General features: G+C 40.6%; 2 protein-coding genes across 4 annotated transcripts; both read right to left on the reverse strand.

Moving 5' to 3' along the window:
• Window positions 1–25: 25 nt before the first annotated feature.
• On the reverse strand, window positions 26–7,896 carry C4H1orf162 (chromosome 4 C1orf162 homolog). 3 transcript variants are annotated; one of them, XM_034500630.2, is made up of 6 exons: window positions 6,870–7,896; window positions 3,220–3,267; window positions 2,440–2,497; window positions 1,800–1,894; window positions 1,493–1,542; window positions 26–1,193 (listed from the first exon to the last, which is right to left on the reverse strand). In XM_034500630.2, the coding sequence occupies exons 2-6, from the start codon at window positions 3,254–3,256 to the stop codon at window positions 1,035–1,037; spliced, it is 399 nt and encodes a 132-aa protein (XP_034356521.1). In that variant the 5' UTR covers window positions 3,257–3,267; window positions 6,870–7,896; the 3' UTR covers window positions 26–1,034. The 3 variants fall into 3 exon arrangements, with proteins under 3 accessions (XP_034356521.1, XP_076789188.1, XP_076789189.1); XM_076933073.1 differs by having other exon boundaries at window positions 3,220–3,401; XM_076933074.1 differs by lacking the exons at window positions 2,440–2,497; window positions 3,220–3,267.
• Window positions 7,897–13,011: 5,115 nt separating this feature from the next.
• Window positions 13,012–27,465, reverse strand: Atp5pb (ATP synthase peripheral stalk-membrane subunit b). The gene is made up of 7 exons (XM_034500835.2): window positions 27,302–27,465; window positions 27,010–27,046; window positions 23,467–23,612; window positions 21,544–21,707; window positions 19,291–19,416; window positions 13,984–14,163; window positions 13,012–13,396 (listed from the first exon to the last, which is right to left on the reverse strand). Exons 1-7 carry the CDS (start codon window positions 27,339–27,341, stop codon window positions 13,319–13,321), a joined length of 771 nt encoding a protein of 256 aa, XP_034356726.1. The 5' UTR covers window positions 27,342–27,465; the 3' UTR covers window positions 13,012–13,318.
• Window positions 27,466–27,483: the final 18 nt, after the last annotated feature.

A 27,483-nucleotide genomic window follows, 5' to 3' on the forward strand; every position in this document is an offset into this window, starting at 1 on the left:
ACTATATTCTTGGAGAAAATTGGCTATTTCCCAGCATCTAAAATTGTTAATAATTCTTCAGCTAGACTGTGTGTCCAACTCATCTTTCCATGCTTGGACTTGCACAGGTCTTGATGCTGTCATAATAGCTATGGGTTCGTATGTATGTATGTATGTATGTATGTATGTATGTATGTATGTATTATTTGTGTGTGTGTCTGTGTGTGCTTGTGTACTAGGTTATGCACACACACCACAGAGTAAATGTGAAGGTCAGAGGACGACTTTCAGGAGTCAGTTCTCTCCTTCCACCATGTGAGTCCCAGGATTAAACTCAGGTTGTCAGGTTTGGTAGCAAATATCCTTATCTACCTCATCAACCCTCAGGTTTATTTTATAAATATATTATTCTTGCTTAGTCTTACCTTTTAGAGTTAGCTTGCCTAATTAAAAAGAATCTTGCTGATTTTTTATGGGGCAGTCTATATGATTGTCCATTTGTTTTGGGGAAAAATGAACATGTTTAATTTCTTCTTTGGGCTCTCAACCAAGGTTGTCACACATATTTCTAATGCCATACAAAGAGGATAGAAACCCACATGTTAGTAGTGTTTTATACAATCTGGACTTTGTGTTGGCTTAGAATTCTGGTCTTGATTTCTGGAGAAGATGAAGGGACAGAATGATAACTAAGAAGGGGCCAACCTTGGAGGAAGGTCTGCCATTATTTGAAAATCTTCCATGGTTATTGTCAGTGCATTTTTTTAATCTTGAGCTCTATCCCCCTTTGGAAAGGTTTAGGGGTGTCGTCCCTCAAGGGACTGACACCACCAGTCGGAGTGAAAGCACCAGCCACCTTTTCTCTGGTGGGGAATGTCACTAACCACTGGTCCTTATGACTGATGGCAACTGCACTAGATCAAGTCTAAACTACCCCAACTGCAGCTTGCGTAGACTGTGGTCCCAAGTTTGTGGAAACTAACAAAAGCAAACATACTAAACAAAACCAGAAAGCAACATGTCCAAGGAGCTGAGCTGAGGTCCTGCATTCTGCCTCATTGGAGAGGCAGATCTGGGTCTGCCACTTTAATCTGAGAATAGACGGTGGGGTCCAAGCCTGAGAAGTGGTTTCTAGTCAAATCATTGCTGCTTTCTTCTGAGGGTTTGAAAGTCATGCTGGCATACGTGAGTGACTCCTTTGATATAGATGACAGCTTTTAAGGAGAAAGAGGAGAAACAAGTGAATTTAATTTGAAGCAAAAGGTGTCTCTTTAAAAGTGACCTGGAAACTTTGAAAAGTGGGGACCCAAAGAGAGCAGAAGAACTCATAAAAGAGCCACTTGCCCAGAGTCCAGAAAGTGATGACAATATTCCAGTCTGAAATGCAGGATAGAGAAGACACAGAATAAACTAGCTCCCCTCCGCTGCCTCCTCCCCCCCCCGAATAATTTGGTGTGCCACCTCATCACATGCAATTTCCCTCTTGCACCCCTAAAGCAGCACATGGTCTTACCTTGGTGGGAGGCTCTGAGTGAGGGTCCTGGGTCTGAGCACTGGAGTAACCTGCAGCAGACACAAAGAAGAGGACTGTCCTTTCACTATGGGATCTGGAGGAGTGGGGAACCTCTCACTTTGGGTGAAGGTTAGTGGGTAGGGGTGTGTGGGCTGTGGAGAGCAGCAAGGAGGAGCAGGGAAGAGCCTTGAGGTGGATCTGCAATGAGGATGGGCCAGGCAGACCTCCCTTCCCCTTCCCCAGCGCTCAGTGCTCACAGTGCCCTCAGGGACAGCAGGAAAAGCCTCGTCTCACAGAGACCACTCACATTTTCTGCAGCTCTTGACGATGAGGAGGATAAGGACCACAAGGAGCAGTGTCAGTAGAACCCCAGCAAAAAAGGCCAAGATTACGTGTTCCTTTCTGTTTTAGCAGAAACAAAAGGGAGTGGATAACCTGTCGGCAGAGGGCCCCTTGAAGCCTTTCCAGGAAGCCAGGCTTAACTTTCTTATGTAGGCTCTTACATGGGCTGGAGGACTTGGTCCCACCCACTGCTGGAGAAGAGATATTTTGCTTTCGGGGGTTCTCAGCCACGAGACTTTCTCCCAATCCTGTCCCCAACACTCCACACCCCAGCACTGTGTGAAGTGTGAGTGAGGATCTCTCAAATCTTGGGCAAGGATGAGTTCATACTGCTTGTAACCCAGCACTTGGAAAGCCGAGGCAGGGAGATTGTGGCAGTTTGGAAGCCATCCTAGGCTACATGGTGAGACATGCTCAATCTCCCTCCCCTGCCCTTCCAGCAAAACAAAACAGAACTATACTCCCAAGATCAAACACTGAGTTCTTTCACCATTTCTGAATCTCTTCTCCCACTCATGCTGTCCTTCCTAAGGCCCCAAGACAAAATGGTTAACAAAAAACCCTAGTGGACTGGAAATGCCACAAGGATAAATGTGTTCCTTTACTTGGGGTTGAAGGAATAGGGTGTAGAGCTGGTCACTGGGGCTGCCGTGGAGGATGGCCCTGCAGAGAACATGGAAGGTGTCAGTTTTGGGGGGGATCAGTATCTCTGCCCTACTCCTTCCTGCCTTCCCTCTAGGATAAGACCCCATGCACTACCACTGCCCATGGGAACTTGCAAGCTGGCTACAACTCTGCAGAGGGGAGATCAGTGAGTCTCTTTGTCAACGCTGGGCAAGTGAACCCAGGACTTTTTGCATACCAGGTCAAGCCCTCTACCACTGAGCTACATGCCATCTGAGCGAGACCTTTAAAATGAGAAGTAGAGCTTCTCATTCACTTGAAATGGTATACAAAGTAAAGGAGCAGAAGTCTAGTGGGAAGCCCTGGGGAGATGCGGTTCTCACTTCAGCAGATACTTTTCCAGTTTCGTTTCTCCGAACTGCCAGTGTGTATGAGTGTGCATGTGGTGTGTGCGTGTGGTGTGTGCGTGTGTGTGTGCGCGCATGTGTGTTCTCCAATGTCTAACCCGCAGGGAGAGGAGCAAGAAACATGAACTAGATTTTCATAAACTACCAGCTGATCTAGTTTGGAGGACTGGCCAGGTCTTTCTGATTCCTTTTTTCTATTCCTTGGTGGGAACTGGCTTCTACATGGCACACTTGAATTCTTGTAGCTCAGAAACATTCTAGCCAACACTGTTCCCCATGGGGCTTTCAACAAAACTCCTTCTTTTACTAATTCAGGGTAAGCACCCAAAGGAATGATTTCTGTCCCGAACTCACTGATTTGGGGTTTAGGTGTGGAGGGAGTAGATCCCATGCTGTCTTCTCCTGAGAATAAAACAGGTACTTTTTAGCTTGGTCCGGAGGCTGGGCAAGGACGTGCACTCAATGGTGCATAGTTCAGAAGGGGCCAATCCCTCTATGAAGGTGCAGTGATGTGTTATTATTGGTACTTTGTTCACCTGGAGATATTCAATAACCAGAGAAGTTACATTGGAACCCTTTAGCCTAGCATTTACTCTACGCTTTTAAAGATAATCAACTGGGTGTGGTCGAAAGTATCTCTAATCCCAAGCACAGGGGAGGTGGAAGTAGGAGGATCAGGAGTTCAAGGTCAACTCAACTATGTAGTGAATTCCGAGTTAGCCTCTGTTACATGAGACCCTATCACAAAACAAACAAAACTAAGAGGCTGGAGAGATGATGAATCGGTGGTTTAACAGCACTTGGTGCTCTTCTAGAGGACCAGGGTTCAGTTCCCAGCACCTACGTGGTGGTTCACAGCTATCTATAAGTCCAGTTCCAGGGGATCTGACACCATCTTCTTTCCTATACTACAACTGAACGCATATATATTCAGGCAGGCAAACACTCATGCACATTAGTAAAAAATAAGTAAATAAAAATAGAACAAAATCAAGAAAACTACTATTAGGTGACATAAGACTCAGTCTCTCCAACCCCCTCCCATTCACTGATTCAATCACTCAAAAACATAAAGTAAAAATCCAGCACCTTGGGGGCCACCAACACAGTACAACTGTGTAGCTTTGGCACACCCAGTGACTCCTCGGTTGTAACACATAACGACATACAGTGCTTCTTTTAAAGTAACATCTTTGAGATAAGTGGTGGCTTTTCAGGCATGCAAGCATGTCACTGAATAAGTAGTATTGAAATGAATGCAAAGATGAGGTGGAGAGATGGCTCAGTGGTTCAGAGTACTTGCTGTTCTTTCGGAGGACCCAGGTATGATTCCCAGCCCCCACACAGCAGCTCACAACCACCTGTTAACTCCCATTCCAAGGGATTAGATGACATTTTCTGGCCTCTTTGGGCACCAGACAAGCATGTGGTGCTCAGAGTACATTCAGGCAAACCACAAAACTGTAAAGCATCTAAAGGCAGGAAAGTACCTTCACCTGGACCCCTAGCACATTGCTAGCTGGGTGGGTTCCATTTGGCCATACACCACGGGCATTATTAAAGCTGCCTGAAACACTGTTTCCTATACAAGGCCAGATCTGTCTCCTGCTCAGCATTTTATGTTCATTCTTGCATACTTCTAAAACCCCTGTGGAACATTTTTAGTGGTGATAGGCCTTTCTGAGTAGCGGCCTCTTCACCATGTTTATGGGGGAGACTTTGTGAGATACTATGCAGATGTCAAAGACCAATGAGAGTCTCAACTCCTGAGCAGTACAGAGAATGTTTTTTCTTATACATGCCATACCTGGGAAGTTTATTTTAGAAAGTATTACAAGGAGAGGATTGGCTTCAAAACTAAAATAAAACAGAGTAATCACATCAATATACCATGATAAAAACTATTCAACACATAGGACTGTTTATTTTTGGAAGTTCTTTATATTTTCAAATAACAGTTGGCCAGAAAGAACTGAAACTGGCAAGCAGACCTGTGTGAAAGCATACTACCCAGTTCAGACTGACTGGACTTTCTTTTTAATTCTTTATTTTTTTTAAAGATTTATTTATTTATTTATTTATTTATTTAATGTGCTTCAGTATTTTGTTTGTATGCATGTCTATATGAGGGTGTTAGATCCTCTATAACTGGAATTATAGATAGTTATGAGCTGCCATGTGGGTGCTGGGAATTGAACCTGGGTCCTCTGAAAAAGTGCTCCTAAGCATGGAACCATCCCTTGAGCCCTGAAACTGGACTCTCTTAATGAGTTCCATGCTTATACAAATGTTTTCCAATGTTTTTAATAACTATTGAGACAGGCACTTTTATGTATAAAATTTCAGCTACAACCCTGGTTACTTTTTGGTGGCCACAACTTTAATTCATATTTAGGCAAACCCACAATTAAAAAAACCTGGGGTTCTACAAATCTTCTGAATCTTAAGGCAATTTACATAGACAGAAAAATGCCATAAATGGCTCACATGTTTTAACCAGTTAGCTTTTATAAGTGGATATGCCTATCCTTAGATATGGGGGAGAGTTTTTTGGGGGGAGACTTTAAGAAGGATTCCTGTCCCCGAGTAAAGCAGTAGCAAGGCAACATTGTACTGTAGCTCACCATTCAGCACTTTCATATCTGTCACTGTCAGGTCAAAAACATAGTGCTGACAAGAAAATTTGGTGGGAAGTCTCAACTGTGAGAACAGGAAGAGCATGCAGAATGAGCAGAGGTAACAATTTTTCTATCACTCTTTGGTTCCTTTTGAAATTTATGTTGGCCATGTGAAGTAGTGCATGCTTTTAATTCCAGCACTTGGGAGGCATAGCATGTCTGTGGACTTGAGATCAGCCTGGTCTACATAGTGAATTCTAGGCCAGGGCAATTACTATGAATAGGGAGAACCTGTCTCAAAATAAAATGAAACAAAACAAAATAAAATAAGTCAATGGTACTCATTGTAGAACACAATGAAATATTAGCATATTTTGTTATATTTTACTATAGTATACATTTATATGTTCTATAAGATATATTTAAAGTATTGAAATATATTCTTCCTGAAGAGTGTGAATTTCCACTAGACCTTACATTTAGAGCTACTGATAACCTCTGCTTTTTGCAGGAGTGGTTTTATATGAAGAGGCACCCCCCCCAAATATTATCACATAAAAAATCCTAGGCCATTCTTCTCTGACAGATTAAGTCTTAAGACAACACAGAGAAACAGCTACTTACAAATCCAGGTGACAAAATATTTACCTTAAAAACCAACAATCTGGCCATGTGTGGTGGCACTCACTGAGACAGGAGAATTGCAATGAGGTCAAGTCTAGCCTGGATTATATAGGATCTGTCTAAAAAATTCAAAGGGAGCCTGGCATGGTGAGTTTACATTTTTAGTCCAACAAGTTGGCAGAGGCAAGCAGATCTCTTTAAATTTAAGGAGAGCCTGAGTTCTAGGCCAGTCTGAGATACATAGTGAGACCCTGTCTAAAAACAAAAAAACAAAACACAAAACAAAACAAATCCAACCAAGCAACCAAAATAAGGGCAAGTTGGATGGCTCAGAAAGGCACATACCCCACAACTCTGGAAAACAGATTCCTAGATCCCATGCAAAGGTGGAAGAAAAGAACTGACTTGAAAGTTGTTTTTGATAAGTGTATACACACACACACACACACACACACACACACACACACACACACACACACTTTTTAATCCCAAAAGAGAATAACAATAATCCAAGCATAAAAGAATAACAATAATCTAATCCAAGCATTTGACAGAAGCAGAAAGTTGAACCAGAAACGGTACTGTTTGCAGTTTGATCTGGCATGAGAGACTCACAGTCCACACTGTGAGGCCTGTGCTACACAGCCATTCCAATGTAATCCTTCCCCCACCCAGATAAGAAAAACATCAGAAGCCACTAAACAAATAATTAAAACCTTTGGTGAGCAGTTATTATTTAGTTCAGATTAGAAGGGTCTTTACCTTTCCAGAAAAATTCCCGACATAAGATGCAGCCGTGATACTAAACTTTTCACTTTTCTGTTCCTAGTCTTGGTTTTCAGAAATGATGAAACAAAAGTTTACTACCACTGCCACTGTCACCCTGAAGCTGTGTCGCAAAGATATGCTTAACCTCCAAGGCACAGACTTCCTCTTTGAGGCCAATGATATTTTTTTTCCTTTCCCTTGTTTCCTTCTCTTTAAATGGGGTCCCTTCTCACAGAGACTAGGCTGGTCTCCATCTGCTGTGGAAGATACTGCCTTTCTGATCCTCCTGCCTCCACCTCCTGAATGGTAGGATCACAGCCTGAACCATCATGCCTGGTTTGTGTGGTGCCAGGATTAAACCCAGATCTTCCTGAAAGCTAGGCAAGCATTCTATCATTGGAGCCATAGCCCCAGCCTGTGCTACATTTCTAAAGCTCATGTAAGCCATAAGGGTTCCTTGTATACATTTTCACGCATGAATGCCAAAAGACCAAGGAAAGTTCATTTCTAGGGAAGAGTTTATTATTTAACCTTCCTGAAGCTACCGGCACCAGCACGACCTCATCACCATCAGCAAGGACTTCATAATTCCATCTGGCCTGATTAAGGAGATGACACTGAGACAGAAAAATGAAGAGTTCCGTGTCCAAATTAAACAATGGGAACTCAAGTGTGTTCAGAGCATTGAAATACCTTTGGAGGGTACAGAAGATTCATTTACTTATAAGCATTTATTAGTAAAATAATATAAGGCAGATGGCATAAACCACTCAAGGATTGATGGATGGGATCAGGCAGTGTATTTGGGATGCTGACATGGTGTCGGAGTGGGCACTGGTAGGAGGAGAAGCAATACAGAGTAAACACAGATGGGCTGGAGCCAGAATATGGAGGTCTTTACATTTAAACCTGTATGCAGCCATTAGGTTTCACAGAGTGAAGAAGACACAGCACTCACATAAACCCAGATGGTATGTATAACTCACTAGGTATGGCCTCCAGATGCAATCACGAGTTCGATGTGGTGGTATGTCTGTGAATCTCGTTCTCAGGAGGCTGAGACAGGGGGATTTCCAAGCTTGAGGGTCTGGGCTACATAACCAGATCTTTTTGGAGAGAAGAGGGGGCAGATTTGAGAAACATTAGCTGGATGAGGTTGCCACCATCATAGACAGCATACTATTCTAGAGTAAACTTACTAAGTAGGACTACAGTCTGAAATCATGGCCAAAGTTATAGTATCATAAGCTGTTTTATCATTTTCAAGTCCTGTATGCTGCTGTGTAAGATGTATGTGCTATACTTTTGCAGTGTGTTTGTTTACTCTGACATCATTGCAAACATGTAAGTAATGCCCAGATGTATGACATTACCATAGCCAATGTCAATGGATGAAAGGAATCTCAGCCTCATTAAAATCTAATACATGTAATATATGTGAACTAATGTTGGCCATCATGTGCTATGTGATTGCATTTAACATTCAAAGAATAATACATAGAAGATTACAAATTTTTTAATGTGTATAGATGTTTTGCCTGTGTAGATGTCTGTGTAGCACATGCATACCTAGTGAAGAGCCCCTGGAACGAACCATATGGGTGGTGGGAATTGAATGATAGTTGTGAGTTGCAATATGGGTACTGGGTCTGTCTCCTGAAGAGTAGTCAAGTGTTCTTAACTGCTGAGACAGTTCTGCAGCTCAAGAGTTTTACTATGTGTGCTTGCTGAGTTTCATACATATCTACAATGTATTTTTGATCTCCTCTTTTATTGTTAATCCCCCCTTCTCAACTTCATATCCTTTTTTCTTAATCCATCTAGTCTACTTTGTGTTTATATTCCCATGGGTATGGCGCAGTCCACTGGAGCAAAGCTGAGTATACTAGGGCTTATGCCCTTAAAGACAACTGATTTTCCTTCCCCAGAACCTGTCAGTTATCGATAGCTCCTCAGCTAGGGGTGGAAGATTTCAAAGCCCTCCCTTCTACATGGACATTTTGATTGGGATACAGCATGAAAATACAGTTTTAAGGAAGGTTATATCATGTCATAGAAAAGCTGTGGAGGCGGAGACAAAGAAGGTTGGAGTAATGGTGATATTTTGTGCATTGTTAGTAAGGACGCAGGCAAAAGGAACAGCAGAAAACCACAGATATAATAGGATTGAAGGACATGGGGATTAAAACACAGGCTGAATCAATAGTCATTCAAACTTTTGAGTCACAGTGGCCAAGCACTATTTTTATTCACTTACTGACTTATTGAACATTGACTCGGCCATCTGTCACTTTTTAAAGCAATTTAAACTTAACATTTATTTATGAACTTACTTCTATATGTGTGTGTTCATGTACATGGCATGTGTGTTAAGGTCAGGGGATAATTTGTGGGAGTTGATTCTCTCTTTTCACCTTGTGGGTCCCAGGAATCAAACTCAGGTTATCAGGAGAGATGACAAGTACCTTTATCTACTATCTCTGTGGCCCACAACATGTGCTGTTCTAACCTCGGGATATAAAAGTGGACAAAAGTTGGCTTTTACCCATCTTTGTGAAACTTTCTGAATGTACGAAGTTGTTAGCATACAGGAGGCAAATGAGTCCATGTGTTGTGATGGAGTGGAGTCCTTTACATGTGTCTATGGCACGGGAAGCTTCTCAGAGGAAAACACTGATACTGACTGAAGTTCTCATTAATAATGCTAACTCTCTCAGTGTTATTCTAGAATAGGAAGGAGGGAATGTTCAGATAACAGACCATTTGAAAATTGCTAGGAAGGAGAGCAGGAAGATGAGAGACTAGAATGAATAAATAATGTTGAAGAAGCAAGAAGAGGTAATCCCTTGGAACCTTTGTCTGTACAGTAAGAGATTACAAAGTGCCTAGGACATGAGTTGGGGTCCCTGTAGAAACCCATTTGAGGGCAACAGGGATGAAAACGGCAGGGGTAGAGAGAAGAGATACAAAGAGATTTGAGAGGCATTCAGGAGAATGGCAGCAGAAACAGGAATAAAACAGATGACCAAAGAGAGCTCTCAATGGCAAGACTAAGAGCCCCAAAAGGAAACAGTGGAAGCTCGACTTAAAGAGTGACAGTTATGTAACCAAGCATGTATGGAACAGATACTGACCCAAGCTCTGTAAGGTGATAGAGAAGAAATGAGCAGGACAAAGCTCTTAAGGTATTTTGCAATCTTATGGCTAGACATCTTTGTTCTACAAAACAGTGTTCCAGACTGAACTTGCAAAACAGAATGTTATGGATGCAATGTTATAGATTTATACACTATGGATTGGGACCCAAAAGAAAAAAACAAGAAGCTAGGTTACTCAATGAGGAAAGGGGGCTGTTAGAAAAGCTTCAGAGAAAATGTTCAAGTTGCATTTATTTTCAATTTGCTTTTCAAGCCACACTCTTCAGTGTGGCTGCTGTCTCAGACACTGTTCTACTGTTGTGAAGAGACACCATGAACAGGACAATTCTTATAAGAAAGCATTTAATTGGGGGCTTACTTAACAGTGTCAGTGGATTAGTCCACGACAGTCAATCATGTTGGGGAGAACAGCAGCAGGCAGGCAGGTATGTTGCTGAACAGTAACTGAGAGCTCATATATGATTCCAAAGTTTTAGGAAGAGAAAGCTAGAGAGAGAGTGGGGGTGGGGGAAGAGTGGGAGAGAGCAGGAGTGAGCAAGACTGGACTTGGTGTAGGCTTCTGCAACTTCAAAGCCTACTCCCAGGGACACATCTCCAACAAGGCTACATTATTCTCAGTTTCACCAATTGGGTACCAGACGTTTAAATATATGAGCCCAGGAGTGAGCAAGACTGGACTTGGTGTAGGCTTCTGCAACTTCAAAACCTACTCCCAGGGACACATCTCCAACAAGGCTACATTATTCTCAGTTTCACCAATTGGGTACCAGACGTTTAAATATATGAGCCCATGGGGGCCATTCCCATTCAAACTTCCTCAGCCATGCTTAGAAAAATCCCAGTGTTTCACCACAGCTGAGCCTAGGGGTAAGGGTTTGGGATATGTTCGGGGGTAAGGATAACAAACACAGTAGACTTTTAACCAATGACACCTTATAGGCGACCAAATGAGAGACCATGTAAGGAGTAACATGATCATTGCTGGGTTTACAGTGGAAGTGATGAGGTACAGGACAGTGGAAGAGTCTTTCCATATGGTCTGAGCACAGGCCATGACTATGGGAAAGAAAAGGAAGGGCAGACATCTGATGCATCCAGTCAATTGTGAGAGTATGTTTTCTGTACTGTGTCCATCCACTGACCAATATTGTGGACATAGAAGAATGAGCATAGAATTGTACACAAATGACAATTTGTCATTTGGAGTGCTATGAACACTCAAAAAGGTTGTGAGAACAGTTGGGCACAGATCTGGGACACAGAAATCATCCTGATTTGCATGGTGGATGAGTTCTGGGCTGCAGCTCTCTAAAACAGATGCACATAAACCCTAAGATCACACTGTTCCTAAGTGCTAATTATTTCACTCCATTTGAGATGGAACGTCCCTTGTGGTTAGGTAATGCTACCTGACAAATTCTGTCCAACTAATTAAAGGATGTAACTGTTGATGTATGACCTCCTGAGTGCTCCCTTCATAGACAGGGCACTTGTGGAGCTTGTGATGTGCTAATGAGACTGGCACAGGTCTAAAAGATCTGAGTTTTCTATGCAGAGGACACTTCCCTGGAGTCACCCAAACCAGCACAAAATTCTAAGTAAAACCCAAATTCTTCCATGTTAAGCTGTTGAAATATGGGGAAACTTTGTACCTTACTTATTTAACCCTGGCCATCCTGATTAAGTCTGTGATGTAGACAAGGAAGCCTTCTGTATACACATGATAGAAGTTGTGGGCCTGTACTATCAAAGGTAGAACATGCAGTACAATTCCTAGAAAGGAATTTGGAAGAGGAAGCCCAGTAATTAGGAGTGAAACAGACACACAGTAGCTAAGGAAATCGAAATAGGAGAAAAAGCATACATATTTGAGGCCAGAAGAGGGATGGAAAAAAAGATGTGGTCAAGTATCAGGTGTTGCTTAGAGGTCAAACATGAGGATTGGAAAAAACAGACTGGATTTGGAATTATGACATAATCTTGATGGCTAGGGCACTGGTGTAGGGTCTTTGCATAATATGGACGTCTCTAGATACCACTGTATATAATTCACTATATGATATTCATGAGCCCCAAAACTAGATTATGTATTGCCCATCATTAATTTTTACAAAAGCCTTTGCTTTAGTTTGTGTACGGTCATGTACACCTGAGTATAGATGCTTATAGAAGTCAGAGGCATTAGTTACCCTGGAAGTGGAGTTTACAGGTGGTCGTGAACTTCTCAATGTGAGTGGGGACAAACTGGAGTCCTCTGCAAGATCAGTGTGTGCTATTAATCACTGAGCCTGCTCTCCAGCCCCATCACCCCGTTTTATTATCAGGAACACTTTCACAGTTCAATTTTCAATTAAATCCTATTGTCATCTTCTGCAGTCCAACAAAAATTATTGGCAAAAGATCTCTGAACTCTGAACTTTAGTTCATATTTTCAGTTCTTTTACTCAATCTGAAAGTTTGTTTATTATTGACCCTTCCTCCTACCTTGCTAACTCTACTGACTCCCAAATCCTTTTTCTTCCTTTCCTGTTGACCCTCTTTGAACACTGGAATTCTTCCGTGGTTCTTTACTCAGTACTATGTTTTCTTCTGGAACATCTCATAGACAAGATGTATTAATTAGTTCAATGACATTTAAAACATTTTCACCATATATGTACATATATGTGAGGTTGTGTGTTCATGTGTGGAGGCCAGAAGACAACCTTTGGTGTCTATCTTGCCTTGCTTCTGGTTTGCTGCTGTGTATACAAGCTGGCCCACAAGCTTCTGGGAATTCTGTCTCTCATCTGGGATTACAGATGCTTGTTACTGCACCAACTCTTACACGGTTCTGGGCATCTGAAGTCAGATCTTCATGAATGCATGGCAAGAATCCGTTACTAAGTTATCTCCAGCCGTCAGAGATATTTTATTTTAAATCATATAATTCTTACTCATAATAAAGAAGTGCTATTTCAGAGTATGAAACTTACAAATTCTGTTTTAAACATTTTATTGCAAGACGTTTTAACTAATTACAAGTTTAAACTATAACCCGGTAATTTCAGCGGGGCAGCTAGTTGCTGCAAATTGCTTATTCAAATGTGATCAGACAACTCCGCATACAGAGAAGGATCAGAAATACCTTACTGGCCAAGGGTTAAGCCACTAAATGGACCTTGATCATTTCTTAGGAAAGGTACATTGTAATTTCAATAGACAGCCATACAGAAAGAGTTCTTCACATAACTAGTTCCCATTTAAGTTAACTCTCTCTGGCTATCACAACTGAGACAGACACATTCACATAACTGGCTGAGCTTGAGCCTTCTTTGCAAGCAGCTTTAGATCTTCAATGCACTTGGCAATGGTCTCCTTTTCCTATAACAAGGAACAAGAAATCTAGTTAGTTCTCTCAAGAACATGGGAGGGTGACATAATTCTAAGGTCCTTCCTACTAGATCAGAACGTCAAGATCATTGCTTAACGTAGAAAGCTTACTAAAAGAATTCACAAGAAAAATTTTAGTACATTGAGTAGATGCAATTTATTTTAGAAATAAATCCTGGGAGCTAAAATTTCCTGGTCCACAGCTTTTATGAGTAAAACCTACAAAAAACTTATGGCTATAAATGTTTATAACTACTTTTACCTGTTTGGGTAATCATAGCTCCTTGAAAAAGACCAACCAACAGACAACTAGTAATACAGAAATATTAATAAAATAACTGGGGCTGGAGACATGGCTCAGAAATCAGGGGCACTCACTTCCTACTCTTTCAGAGGACCTGAGTTTCGTTCTCAGCACCCACATCAGGTGGTTCATTGCGGTCTGTAACTCCAGCTCCAGAGGACTTGAGGCTTCTGGCCTCCATGGGTACCAGCATTCTGTGTGTGTGTGTGCAGACACACGTGTGAATGCTAGCGTACTGGTCCAACCACAGAAGATACAAAAGGTCATCAGGTACCTGCTGTACAGAAATGCTCTTCACCACATGCTTCTCCACCCAGTCTATCATGTGCTCTTCCTCCTTGCGACGCATCATGTCCTGTACAGAAATATGGTAGTCCAGGCGATTCTTTACCTCCTTATATGCTCTATGTAGTCGTTCCCGGTAAGAGACCTCCAAGGCCAGGGCAATGTTATTCTGAGGGTGAGGGGGAGAATTAAGAAATAGTTTACATTTAATTAAGAAATACTGTGACAAAATCCTGCCAGGAAAGAGCTGGTCTCCTGGGAGTGTTCTCACTCCTAAGACTGCAGGTGAGATCAACACTTTTGCTCCAATAACTGTCCAAAGAGGGACTTGCCAGGAGTGCACAGGGCACAGGAACAGCAGAGCAGCCCAGGACAGGATTCTTCTGGTCTCTTATCTGTGCCCCGGAGCTAAGGCTGTCCCACAGCTCTCCATAACCAAATCCCACCCAGAGAGAGATGGTCTCCCCAGGAGTGCTGACACACCTAAGATCACAGACTCACAGGCCCACTGGAGAAATAAGCTCCACTCAGAGACAGCAAGACCAACTAACACCAGAGATGGGGACAGGCAAGCACAAGAACCTAAGCAAAAAAACCCAAGGTTACTTGGCATCATCAGAACCCAGTTCTCCCACCACAGCAAGTCTTGGATACTCCAACACACCAGAAAAGCAAGATTCGACTTTAAAATCCTATTTCATGATGATGATGGAGGACTTTAAGAAGGACATAAATAACTCCCTTAAAGAAATACAGGAGAACACAGGTAAGCAAGTAGAGCCCTTAAAGAGGAAAAAAAGTTCCTTAAAGAATTACAGGAAAACACAACAGGTGAAGGAAGTGAACAAAACCATCCAGTATCTAAAAATGGAAGTAGAAATAATAAAGAAATCACAAAGGGAGACAGAAAACCTAGAAAAAAGACCAGAAGTCATAGATGCAAGCATCATCAACAGAATACAAGAGATAGAACTATGAGAGAATCTCAGGTGCAGAAGATACCATAGAAAACATTCACACATCAAAGAAAATATAAAATGCAAAAATCTCCTAACTCAAAACATCCAGAAAATCCAGGACACAATGAGAAGACCAAACTTAAGGATAACAGGTATAGAAAAGAGAGAAGATTCCCAACTTAAAGGGCCAGTAAATATCTTCAACAGAATTATAGAAGAAAACTTCCCTAACCTAAAGAAAGAGATGCCCATAAACATATAAGAAGCCTACAGAACTCCAAATAGACTAGACCAGAAAAGAAATTCTTCCTGTCACATAATAATTAAGACACCAAATGTACAAAACAAATAAAGAATATTAAAAGCAGTAAGGGGAAAAGGTCAAGTAACATACCAATGGCACAATTACACCAGACTTATCACAAGAGACTATGAAAGCTAGAAGATCTTGGGCAGATGTCATACAGACCCTAAGGGAACACAAATGCCAGCCCAGACTACAATACTCAGCAAAAACTCTCAATTACCATAGATGGAGAAACCAAGATATTCCATGACAAAAATCAAATTTACACAATATCTTTCCACAAATCCAGCCCTAGAAAGGATAATAAAAGGAAAACTCCAACACAAGGAAGGAAACTTCACCCTAGAAAAAGCAAAGAAGTAATCTTTCAACAAACCCAAAAGAAGATAGCCACACAAACATAATTCCACCTCTAACAACAAAAATAACAGGAAGCAACAATCACTATTCCTTAACCTCTCTTAACATTAATGGACTCAATTCTCCAATAAAAAGACATAAACTAACAGACTGGATATGTAAACAGGACCCAGAAATTTGCTGCATACAGGAAATGCACCTCAGTGACAAAGATAGACACTACCTCAGAGTAAAAGGTTGGAAAAAAATTTTCCAAGCAAATGGTCCCAAGAAACAAGCTGGAGTAGTCATTCCAATATTGAATGACTTTCCAACAAAAAGTTATCAAAAAAGTTAAGGACAACATTCATAAAAGAAACTTTACTAAAGCTCAAAGCCTACATTGCACCTCACACAATAATAGTGGGAGACTTCAACACCCCTCTCTCATTAATGGACATATCACAGAAACAGAAACTAAACAGAGACACAGTGAAACTAAGAGAAGTTATGAACCAAATGGATTTAACAAATTATCTATAGAACATCCTAAAAAGAATACACCTTCTCCAAAATTGACCATATAATTGGTCACAAAACAGGCCTCAACAGATACAAGAAGACTGAAATAGTCCTATGCATCCTATCAGATCACCACTGACTTTAAGGCTGGTCTTCGGTAACAACAAAAACAACGGAAAGCCCACATACACATGGAAACTAAACAACTCTCAATGATAACTTGGTCAGGGAAGAAATAAAGGAAGAAATTAAGGACTTCCTGGAATTCAATGAAAATGATGACACAACATACCCAAACTTACAAGATACAATGAAAGCAGTGCTAAGAGGAAAATTCATAGCACTAAGTGCACTGGTAAAGAAATTGGAGAGATCCTATACTAGCAACTTAAGAACACACCAGAAAGCCTAGAACAAAAAGAAGCAAACACACCCAAGACCAGTAGAAGCAGGAAATAGTCAAATTCAGGCCAGAAGTCAACCTAAAAGAAACAAAGATAATGATACAAAGAATCAACAAAACCAAAAGCTGGTTCTTTGAGAAAATCATCAAGATACATAAACCCCTAGCCAAACTAACTAAAGGGCACAGATACAGTATCCAGATTAACAAAATTAGAAATGAAAATGGAGACATTCAACAGAAACTGAGGAAATTTAAAAAATCATCAGATCCTACTACAAAAGCCTATACTTAACAAAACTGGAAAATCTGGATGAAATAGACAATTTTCTAGACAGATAACAGGTACCAAAGTTAAATCAGGAACAGATAAACCATCTAAACAGTCCCATAACCCCTAAAGAAATAGAAGCACTCAGTCTCCCAACCAAAAAAAAGGCCCAAGACTAGATAAGTTTAGTGCACTCTTCTATCAGACTTCCAAAGAAGATCGAATACCAAGACTCTTCAAACTATTCCACAAAATAGAAATAGAAAGAACACTACCCAATTTGTTCTATGAAGCCACAATTACACTTATACCTAAACCACACAAAGACCCAACAAAGAAAACTTCAGACCAATTTCTCTTATGAATATTGATGCAAAAATACTCAATAAAATCATGATCAAGTAAGCTTCACCCCAGGGCTGCAGGGATGGCTCAACATATGGAAATCCATCAATGTAATCCTCTATATAAACAAACTCAAGAAAAACAAAACAAAAAAAAAAAAAAAAAAAAAAAAAAAAAACTACATGATCATCTTATCAGATGCTGAGAAAGCATTTGACAAATTTAACACTCCGTCATGAGCACAGGGAAAAATTTCCTGAACAGAACACCAATGGCTTATACGCTAAGATCAACAATTGACAAACAGGACCTCATAAAGTTGCAAAGCTTCTGTAAGGCAAAGGACACTGTCAATTGTCGGCCATGGAAGGGTATACTGGTTCTTGGGTTGTGGGTGTTCAGCCTCGCCCCCAGAACCCAGGCTCCTGACCCGAGGGAGGTCTAATCTCCATTCAACTTGCACCCTTCAGTCATGTAGGGCAAAGGTAGAGGGCAAGATTAACAGGCCTCAGGCCCTAGAGAGATTTACATACTAATGTACCTAAAGGCCAGAGGGTGGAGCCAATTAAGCATTCCTCCCCAGCCCCACCCCCTTCTTTCCCTCCCTATTTAACACAGGTCTGTCCTGGATTTTGGGGGGCGGGGTGCATCCAGATCCATCTACCATCCACCATGACATTAAAGCCTGTAAAAACCCATGGACTTTCTTGTGCCATTGGGGCCACGCTGTGAGAAACCGTGGAGCCACAGCAGCTGGCCCTAACTTCCCAGTGGAGAAACCTTCACAGCTTTCTCAAACAATTACCTACAGTCAATAGGACAAAAAGGTAACCAACAGATTAGGGAAAGATCTTTGCCAATCCTACATCTGATAGAGGGCTAATATCCAATATATACAAAGAACTCAAGAAATTAGACTCCAGAGAATCAAATAACCCTATTAAAAATGGGGAACAGAGCTAAACAACGAATCCTAAACTGAGGAATATCGAATGGCCAAGAAGTACCTAAAGAAATGTTCAACATCCTTGGTCATCATGGAAATGTAAATCAAAACAACCCTGAGATACCACCTCACAGGAAGCAGAAGTTGAACTTGCCCATGGTTACAGAGCTAATAAATGGTGAAGCTAAGATCTGAACCCAGGCAATCAGGCTGGACTCAAAGAAAATAACAAACTATCCGACATGCTTATAATTTTAAAATCTAATTAAGCTCTTGGTATGATTAAAAGCTCTACTGATTTCTAGGTAAGTTTTTTGAATGAATGTTAAGGATTGGATTATCTAACAGCGAATGTTAAGATTTTCTTACCCATATATGTATGAAATGCAGAGAATGTATTTCACCTTTGACCTTTTTTAGATAGTGTGTGCCTCTTAAAAATCAGCCCTAACTTATTATTTTCCTCTTGTATGGATTCAAAGTGTGTTCTTTTACAGCTTATACTGTCTTGATTTCAGAACAGTCTGAAGTACTTTTTCTTTACTTAACAGTTATTAAATATCAACTGTAATTGCCAATTTCCAGTCAAATTTCTTTTCCACATAAAATAAATAAAGCCAATTTTAATCATTTTTTGAAATATTCTGACTTTTTGGGTAGTGTTTGGGCTTTCTTGAGGATGGGAGGCAAGTGATCTATTGTTGAGCTACATCCCAGACATTAAGTTTTTTTGTTTTTGTTTTTTTGTACACCCAGAAACTAACTACACTATCTTAGCAATTACTGAAACCTGTTGAGGTAACCATTTTTTTTTTTTTTTAACCCTGTATGAAGGTGTGTCTCTGTATTTTCAATGTTTAGTTCTTAAATATTCATCCTTCCTCACTTGCCTAGAGGTAATCTAATAATGTATCAGAGGTTGCCTCGCTACTGAGCTGACTAGGGTGGAACTTCTGGGAAGAGGACTGATGCAGGGAGAAGAAAGGTCATGTGGAACAATCAAGGGCAGACATGGAGGGAACAGACATGGACCAAAGTGGAGCTGAGAAAGGTATAGAGCTAGCCATGTGACAGGTGGTAGGCTAGATAGTCAGGTTGAATTAGAGCCCCAGCAAAAGGCCTAAGCTTTAAACTATAATAGAAGCCTCCATGTCTTTATCTATATCACTGGGAGGACTGAGAAAGTCCTGCTATAGAAACCTACCCTCTGAACATCGAAGAGGTAGTGGCGCTTCTGAACCAGTGCCTGCTGTGCCTTCTCCATGTTGATTGCCTCCTGGACTTGTTTGATGCTTGACTGCTTTACTTCTTCTAGTTGAGCAATTTTTTCCTGTAATTATGATATTACATCAGTTGAAGCACTAATGCTACCAAAAAGTCACTTTTATGCTCCCTCAGTTTTATTCCTCATCTATGAAAATTACCAGGACGAAAAACACACAGAGGGAAATAGACAAATCTTTAGAAAAGTTATATAATATCACTGAATGAAAAAGACCAAGGAAGGTCAACTTAAACTAAAGATGTACGAAAAAGCTATATTAAAACTCGTTTGAACAGAGGTACCCTACATAGGTGAATAATACTGCTCTTAGAAGCCAAAGGTTACTAAACTAAAATCCCTGTGCTAGGAATAAGATGCTAAGTTGTTGGTCAGGGAGGCTGCAAGCACTCTCAATTGTCTATTTCCATTGCTCTTGACTGAGCACTACAAATGAGATGGTTAAGATCCTACTGCTGAAATGACCACACTTTGGTCGGAGGACAGAGAAATCTATCTTGAACTAAAAAAGATAGAAGTTTTCCTCTGCTGGCTAGCTTTCAAAATGCCTGAAGGTTCTAGGTAGAGAGAGTAAGAAAAGTGATCAACATTTTTTCCCAGATCTGAACTCTTCAAGATATAAAACACCGAACTTGCCAGGGGAGATATGTACAATAGACTTATGTCTATTATGGGGTAATCAACCAGTTTTCTGATTAGATTTGACTCTATTCCACAGGAAGGAATTCATGCATGGTTCTGTAAATCTACTCAAAATTTCACATGGCTGAGAGGATGTAACATACTCTCTCTTTTTTTGGTTTTTCGAGACAGAGTTTCTCTGTATAGCCCTGGCTGTCCTGGAACTCACTCTGTAGACCAGGCTGGCCTCTAACTCAGAAATCCGCCTGCCTCTGCCTCCCAAGTGCTGGGATTAAAGGCGTGCGCCACCACCGCCCAGCTCATACTCTTGTTTTTTTGCTAAGTGAATACAGTGGCAAAGTGCTTTCTGAATATTTGTTATACCCACATATTAATGCTACTTTTAGCCTTCATTAGAGAAGCTTGTTTTCAGCAGGTAGTAATTCTGAGACTCATTAACCAAAGTGCCAGGAAACACAATGGTACCCAGCCCTATATGAACATCTACATCACTTCTTCCAAGGCTCAGGGAACATCAAAGAAGAAATGGAATGACTCCTAACAGCTGGTGGATATGGGGGAAGACTGTGAAATGGACATGACCTGGTCACTGCACTAATGCATTCAGAGTGGCTGTGGGTATTTTATGTGTACAAGATTGAGCTGTCCACATTCAATCATGGATGGGGCAGGAAGTCATGAGGCCCCACCCTTCACTTTGAGGGAGCAGTTAATGGTCGCTGAGGGAGTCATTTTCTTCAGTGGGATAACCACTGGTAAGCTGCGTATGCTTCTATAAACAAACCCCCACCTATGCTCATGCAAGCAACATCATTAAAACTCAGCCAACAAAAACAGAAGCATGAAAGCAGGAAAAGGACTTGTTGGGAAGAAAGGTTCAACAGAAATAGGAGGGAGAAAGAAGGTAATGAAGAATGAATCTGACCAAAGTACATGTATGAAACTGTCAGAAGCAGAATGTCCACAAGTTCAAAGTCAGCCTGGTATACAAACTGATCACCAGGCCAGCAAAGGCTACATATAGATCCTGTCTCAAAAGATCAAAATAAAATTCTATCACTTCGGAAACGGACATTAAGGGACTCAGGAATTCAAGATCAGCCTTGATTTTATATGGGAGCCCTCACCAGGGTCCCAATATCACCAACCAATCAAGCAAACAAACACAAATGGAAGCATAGTTTTGTTTTTTTATTGCAAATAAATAGTTATGTTTATTCCAGTTGATACTTGATGTGAAGCATATTCTAAGATTTTATTCTCTGATAATTTTATACATGCATATTTCTTTATCATTAAAGAGGCTACAATGAAATATATTTTGGTTTTTAGAAATGAGAAAAAAGACAAAGGAAAAGTTTGGTACATTTGAATTCTATTTCAAAGTATTAATTAACCGAAACATGACTATAACCATGTAACTAACTCTATTTATTGGTGTACCTTTCCCTCTAACATTCATATAAATAATATTAGGTAACTAGGGTGTTTCTGCTATAATCTACAGTGAGAAGTGAAGTTTACGATTCTTACCTCATTAAGTTTGTCAATAAATTCTCCAATAGAGGCGCCATATTTCTTAATCACATAGACAATCAACCCTACTACTGATATGGTAGAGAAGGTCTCTGCGGTAATCACATATATTTCTTTGGATAGAAAATACAAGCTAAGCCCAGTTCCAAGCATGTAGGGTCCTAAAAAAAAAAAAAAAGTTACTTTATATTTTATGTTATGCTTACTGTACATTTGGCTACTTCAAGGCAAAGTTAAAAATGATAATCAGATTTCACACATACAGATTAGGTAGTATGTAGAGCTGAAAGAAAGATCTAGACTGAAGGAAATCTGTATCATGACTCTAAAAACCTATCAGAAACAGAAATCAATATAATTTCTGAACTTTGTTTCCTCAAAAGGGGAAACAGTACCTTCTTCCCAGGACCGATAAAACAGAAACAATGTAAATGAATCACTTAGCATATAGGAACTGCTCTACAGAGACAGGAAGTTACTTTCTCCAGTAATGGCTCCAGCAATATATCCTGTTGATTGAGTGGATACAAGGGGCAGGACAAAAATCTGCCCATTCTCTGCCTATATTTAAAAAAATGTTAGGATGCAAAAAACCAAACCAAAACAAAAAAAACCCCCCCAAACCAAACAAACACAAAACAAAAAAAAAAACAAGCAAAAAGGAATTATTAAAAAATATACACATAAAAAGAAGTTGTCAGAATTCTGGGAATTAGGACACAAATAATTTTTTTCTAGATTTTTTTTAAAAGCTGGAATTTATGATGATTTAGTGGTTAAGAGCATTTGTTGTTCTTGCAGAGGGCCCATGTATGAACTAGTACACACATAGCAACTGACAATCTTTGTAACTCCAGCTCCAGGAAACTCAATATCCTCTTCTGGTCTCATATGACAAGCACTGCATAAAAGTGGTACACATACATACATGCAGGGAAAACATTCATATACATAAAAAAAATATAAAATATAAAATTTGCACTACCAACTTGGTGCATAGAGTGGACCTTTGCTTTTCCAAAGTGTGTAACTAAAGTAGCCCCTACACCTTCCAAACAGTCTTGCTATGTGGCCCTGGTTGGCACTGAACTTCCTTCTGAAACCATGTACAGCATCTTAACAATTGCCACACTGAGTGGATTTTGAAGGGCCCATTGTATTAACATTGTAATGATTTACAAGATCTGAAGACACTCATTTTCTTCAATTTCAGATAAGGAAATGTTATTTTAGGGCAGACTAGAGCCTTAAAACAAATTTTGGGCTTCCAGTATTCCAGGTAAGAAAGGCATTGTATAGAGACAAAACAAAACAAACAATCAAACAAACAATCCAAATTAGTCAAGTGACCTAAGTTCCAATCTAGTTCAGCCACAAGTTGGGGTAAGGCCCCCTTGCAAATCACTTTTCTAAGTATTCTTGATAATAAAAGTTTTCATGAAAATATCCAAGTATTAAATAGCAAAAGTGAAATCAGTCATTATAAAAAAAAAAAAAAAAGCATGGTTCTGAAGGTCTGTCTCTTTCTATAAGATCAAGAGATGCTCCTACTTGTCCTTAAGGTATGCGTGCATGACACACTCTCTGTAATAGTCTCTATTGCTTTATTTTTATTTATAGCTCCCTTTATTATCTGACAGGACATACAGGTACTAATTTTTAAATTTATTTTATTAATGTTTCACAATATCAGAGTTTAACTTAGTCCATTATTGTATGGCTAGAACAATGCCTGGCAGTAAATCAAAGAAATTAGCATGATTAGCATATCAATAAGTAGAAACAAAGCTAAAATAAATGAAAATGCTGAAACATATTCATCTCAAAGTTTATATGGAATCACTGTAAGTTCTTCTGGACAAAGAACTGACCTGATGTTAGTAGTATCAAATGTATTACTAAAGACACGGCAATGCTCACCTGTGACACCAGTCTTAGGGTAGAGAAACTGGAAAAATTCCTCAGGAATCAGCCCAAAACGTACTTTCCCTCCATATTCAGGAAGAGGTGGTAGAGGGGCAAGACGAGGTTGTCCTGTGTGAAAGACCCTTGTTGCCTGTAATACCCTACAAGCAACCATTATACAAATTTAAAACCAACTTTTCAAAGAAAACAAAACACAGGAACAATTAACAAAAACAATGAATGAATGGGGGATAAAGGCTGAGGTGTTTCCTACTGCCACAATGAAAGAGAACAGACTAGAAATAGGAAGGTCCAGGGAAGTGACTTAGAAGACACTTGAAACTTATATTGGAATTTTTGCCTAAATTTATGGATTATTTACCTAGGACTTATATGCCAATCCAGAGCAATGAAACATGAGAGAAAAGACAACAGCCAGGTACCCACTTAAAACCCTAGACTGACCACTGGGCTTTGAGTAAATAATCTCAAAGTTTTTAAAATTTCAGGGTTAAAAGGTTTAAATTCTTTTTTTTTTTTGGTACTTTATTATATTTGCATACACACTACCACACGTGAAAGTCAGAGGGAAATTTGCAGGAGTTGTTTCTCTTCTACCACCACATGGGTCTGGGAAGAGAACTCAGGTATACTTGTCAGGTATAGTGGCAGGCATCTTAACCTGCTAAGTCACCTCACCAGCCCCTAGAACTCATGTTTGTGTAATCTCAGATCTCTTTATGTAAGAAATAAAACATTACTTTGCGGGCCACTGTGAAGTCTGTTAATTTATATAACATTCTTAGAATGGTGCTTGTCATATAGTAGGGTTCCACATGAGTAGTCAGCTCAATGCCACCTCTGCTAGAAGCAACCTGATGTTAAAAACCTTGACTCATAACATTCCCTTTGATGGAGGACTGCTCATCTCTATGTGAAACAGGCCTTCTTAGTTTGCAGTAACTCTAATTATGTTCAATCTTTGAGCTACATATAAATCTTTGGCACCTAAACCCATTTGTTCTGGTCTAAGGTAACACTCATACATCTGTAGTAAACACTCAAGATCCCTCACAATCCTGCCTGCCTCATAAAAATCTTACCAGATTTTTGTTGTTATATGGGGAAGGAGGATGGTGAGCTCTAGATTCCACACAGTTTTTTTTTTTTTTTTTTTTTTTTAATAACTATTAAATCTTGCTATTGCTACTTTTAGGCTTGAACTATTATATTACATGAGCATAACAGACTTGTACATTATTTGTATTAAAGCATTCTATGGTGCATTTTTTTAGTAATCACAGCATGCCGATGTCTGATTAAGCTTCTGATAAAATCTGTACTTCATTCACATCTGCTGTCAAACTTAGTTTTCTTAAGTTCTGAGGGTGATTCTTTCCTACTTCCTATCTCACATCTCCTTACTGATTTTTACTTATTTATAGCAGTGCTAGGAATTAAATCTAGCACCTCATACATCCTTCAGGCAAACATTCTACCACTGAGCCGCTCCCTTAGTCCTGTGTGCTCCTTTTGAGTATCACTTTATGCCTCTAAAACATCAATGACCCCAGCAAGCTTCGAAACTAAAGAACCATGGTAGATATCCTTTCACTTAAATTAGGGTTTCTTGCTTCAACCTGACTGACATCTGGACTGCACAATTCTTTGCTACAGACAGACGGCTCTTCTGTGCATGTTTAGAAGTAGCCCCGTAGCTGCTGAATGGTAGCAACCAAAACCATTTTCAGACACTGTCAAATGTCACCTAGAAAATCAGCTGAAGGCTGAATCCTGCTAGTTCAAATCATACCATGAGAGAACTTTTAGCCAAGGCCATCTGCCTTCATTCTCATTTTCTTCAACTATTTTAACATCCCCAAACCTGATGGCTCTTCTTGTCAAATACTCCCTAACTGTAGCTCCTTCATATTATTGCCGGTGCTTCTAAGCCATGATCTGACTTGAAAACACTTCAGCAGGTTCTCTCTCTTGTGTACAGAACACAAGTAACAGCACAGCTAAAGCCAGTCCCTGCAGATTCTGTATCTCCATCTTTCTTTAGTGCCTCACCTAGACTCACACGAACTATTCACTCTCTAGAACATCTCTCTAGAACAAGCTGAATGACAACCAAAGGGCTTAGGGCTGAAAGATGGCCCAGCAGTCAAGAGTGCTTACTGTTCTTCCACAGGACCAGGATTTGGTTCCTAGAACCTATGCTGGGTTGCTCACAGCCACCTCTAACTCCAGCTCCAGCTCTAATACCTTTATTCTGCAAGCACACGCGCACACATAAGTAAATAAAAATAAAATTATTAAAAAAAAAAAGTTTGACTTTCCTCAGAGAAATAGCAGGACTGGCATGAATGGTACATAAAGCTAAATGTGGAAGGGATGAGAAAGACCCAAGATATAGATGAGGTTAATTCAGGTTGAGTTTTCTTGGTTTTGCTACATTTAGATTTTCTGTCAATAGGGCTATGAGTTCTGAAGATTTTAAGTGGGGGAACTGCCATAATCTCTCTGCTACATTGAGAATGGGCTGTACTGGGGTAAGAACAGGTGTTAAGACTAAAAGCCTAATGAAATTGTCCATTTCAAAACTGTTGGTGGCTGCTCAGGCCATAACAATGGTAGTGAAAGTAGTCGTGTCAAAGCATCCTCAGGAGCCCAGTCTTACTGCCGGATCAGAGACTGGAGTGTGACAGAAATGAAGGTTGCTTCTTCCATCTTCTTCATGACACTCACTCACTGTATCACGATTTCTGGCAGGGCTGAGGACCAATCAAAGAGGTACACTGTATGGAGTCCTTTTCTATGACTAGTTGAAAGTGGTCAATTATGGTCTCACTTTGTTGCACACACAAAGCATTTGGCAGTTATTAAACTTTGAAAGCTTCATGATTCCGTTTAGGACTAAAAAACACACACCCTGGCATAAAGAAGTGTAACAGCAACATTGCCCACCACCATCCCTAAACACACACACACTGTACCAAGCACTGTTTTTCTGAACTTTAGTTTTCTGAATTAAGTCACATCTCATAACCGATATGCCTCTAGGTGAGGTGTCAGAGCTAGGTTGGGGAACCAGCGGTCCCCAGCTCTACCTCTGGGGCCTTTAAACTGCTACTGTGCAGCTGTGTCTAGGGCTATGGTTATTGTATCTCCACCAAGTTATTCACTATTGCATTATGTGATCATCAAGACAAGCATTTACTAAGCAATAAATGACTTCGGACTCCTGATACGGTCAGAAAAAAGATGGACTGGAAATCTAGAAGACGCCCCAAACAACATGTTTTATTTCGCTATATTTAACCAGATCTGTCCTTGGGTGTAACCTAGTAACTTGGCTGTGTGTCGCTGAAGGTCACGATGAGGGGTGAAACTTAGCCTCTCTGGTGTTTGTCAGAGGGATAGGATCACGTTCAAAGCAATTACAAGAACAGACATCTGAATGGGGATGTCCACTTGCTGAAGTGAAGGAAAACAGTACTTTCTGGCTTAACGCTAAGAAATGGAAAGAGCAAAATACAACGTGGTGACACTTACCCTGGCCCCAGGACAGCCGCGTTCTTCAGACATGGCGCTGCAAACACAAAAGACGTAGGTTAGCAAAGTCAAGGAGAAATCCAGTTTCTACGTTCCTCGGTCTCGGTGAGACGCGATCCCTACGGCCCCTGAGAGGTCCCCGAGATCCTACACGGTCAGGGAGCTCTCCCGATCACTCCTGTCTCTGCTCAGGCCCAAACACTGCTGTCCTTTCTTTACCCGCTTTCCGCCTCCCTGGCCTAGCTTCTTCCCAGTCGTCCTGATACGCCAGCTTAGGGACTACATCTCTCACCCGCTGTGGCGGCGGCAGAAAGTACCACCCGGGACAGCATTGTCTGCGAAGATCCGGACGGCGGATTCCGTGTCCCCGTGACCCCGACCCGAGACTGTCAGAGGCAGGAACAAGATGGCCGTTCACATATCTCGCGAGAAGAGATCAGCGCACTTTCTCTCGGAAGTGCTCTGATTTTCCCC

The sequence above is a fragment of the Arvicanthis niloticus genome, chromosome 4, assembly GCF_011762505.2.
Source record: "Arvicanthis niloticus isolate mArvNil1 chromosome 4, mArvNil1.pat.X, whole genome shotgun sequence".
Lineage (NCBI taxonomy): Eukaryota > Metazoa > Chordata > Mammalia > Rodentia > Muridae > Arvicanthis > Arvicanthis niloticus.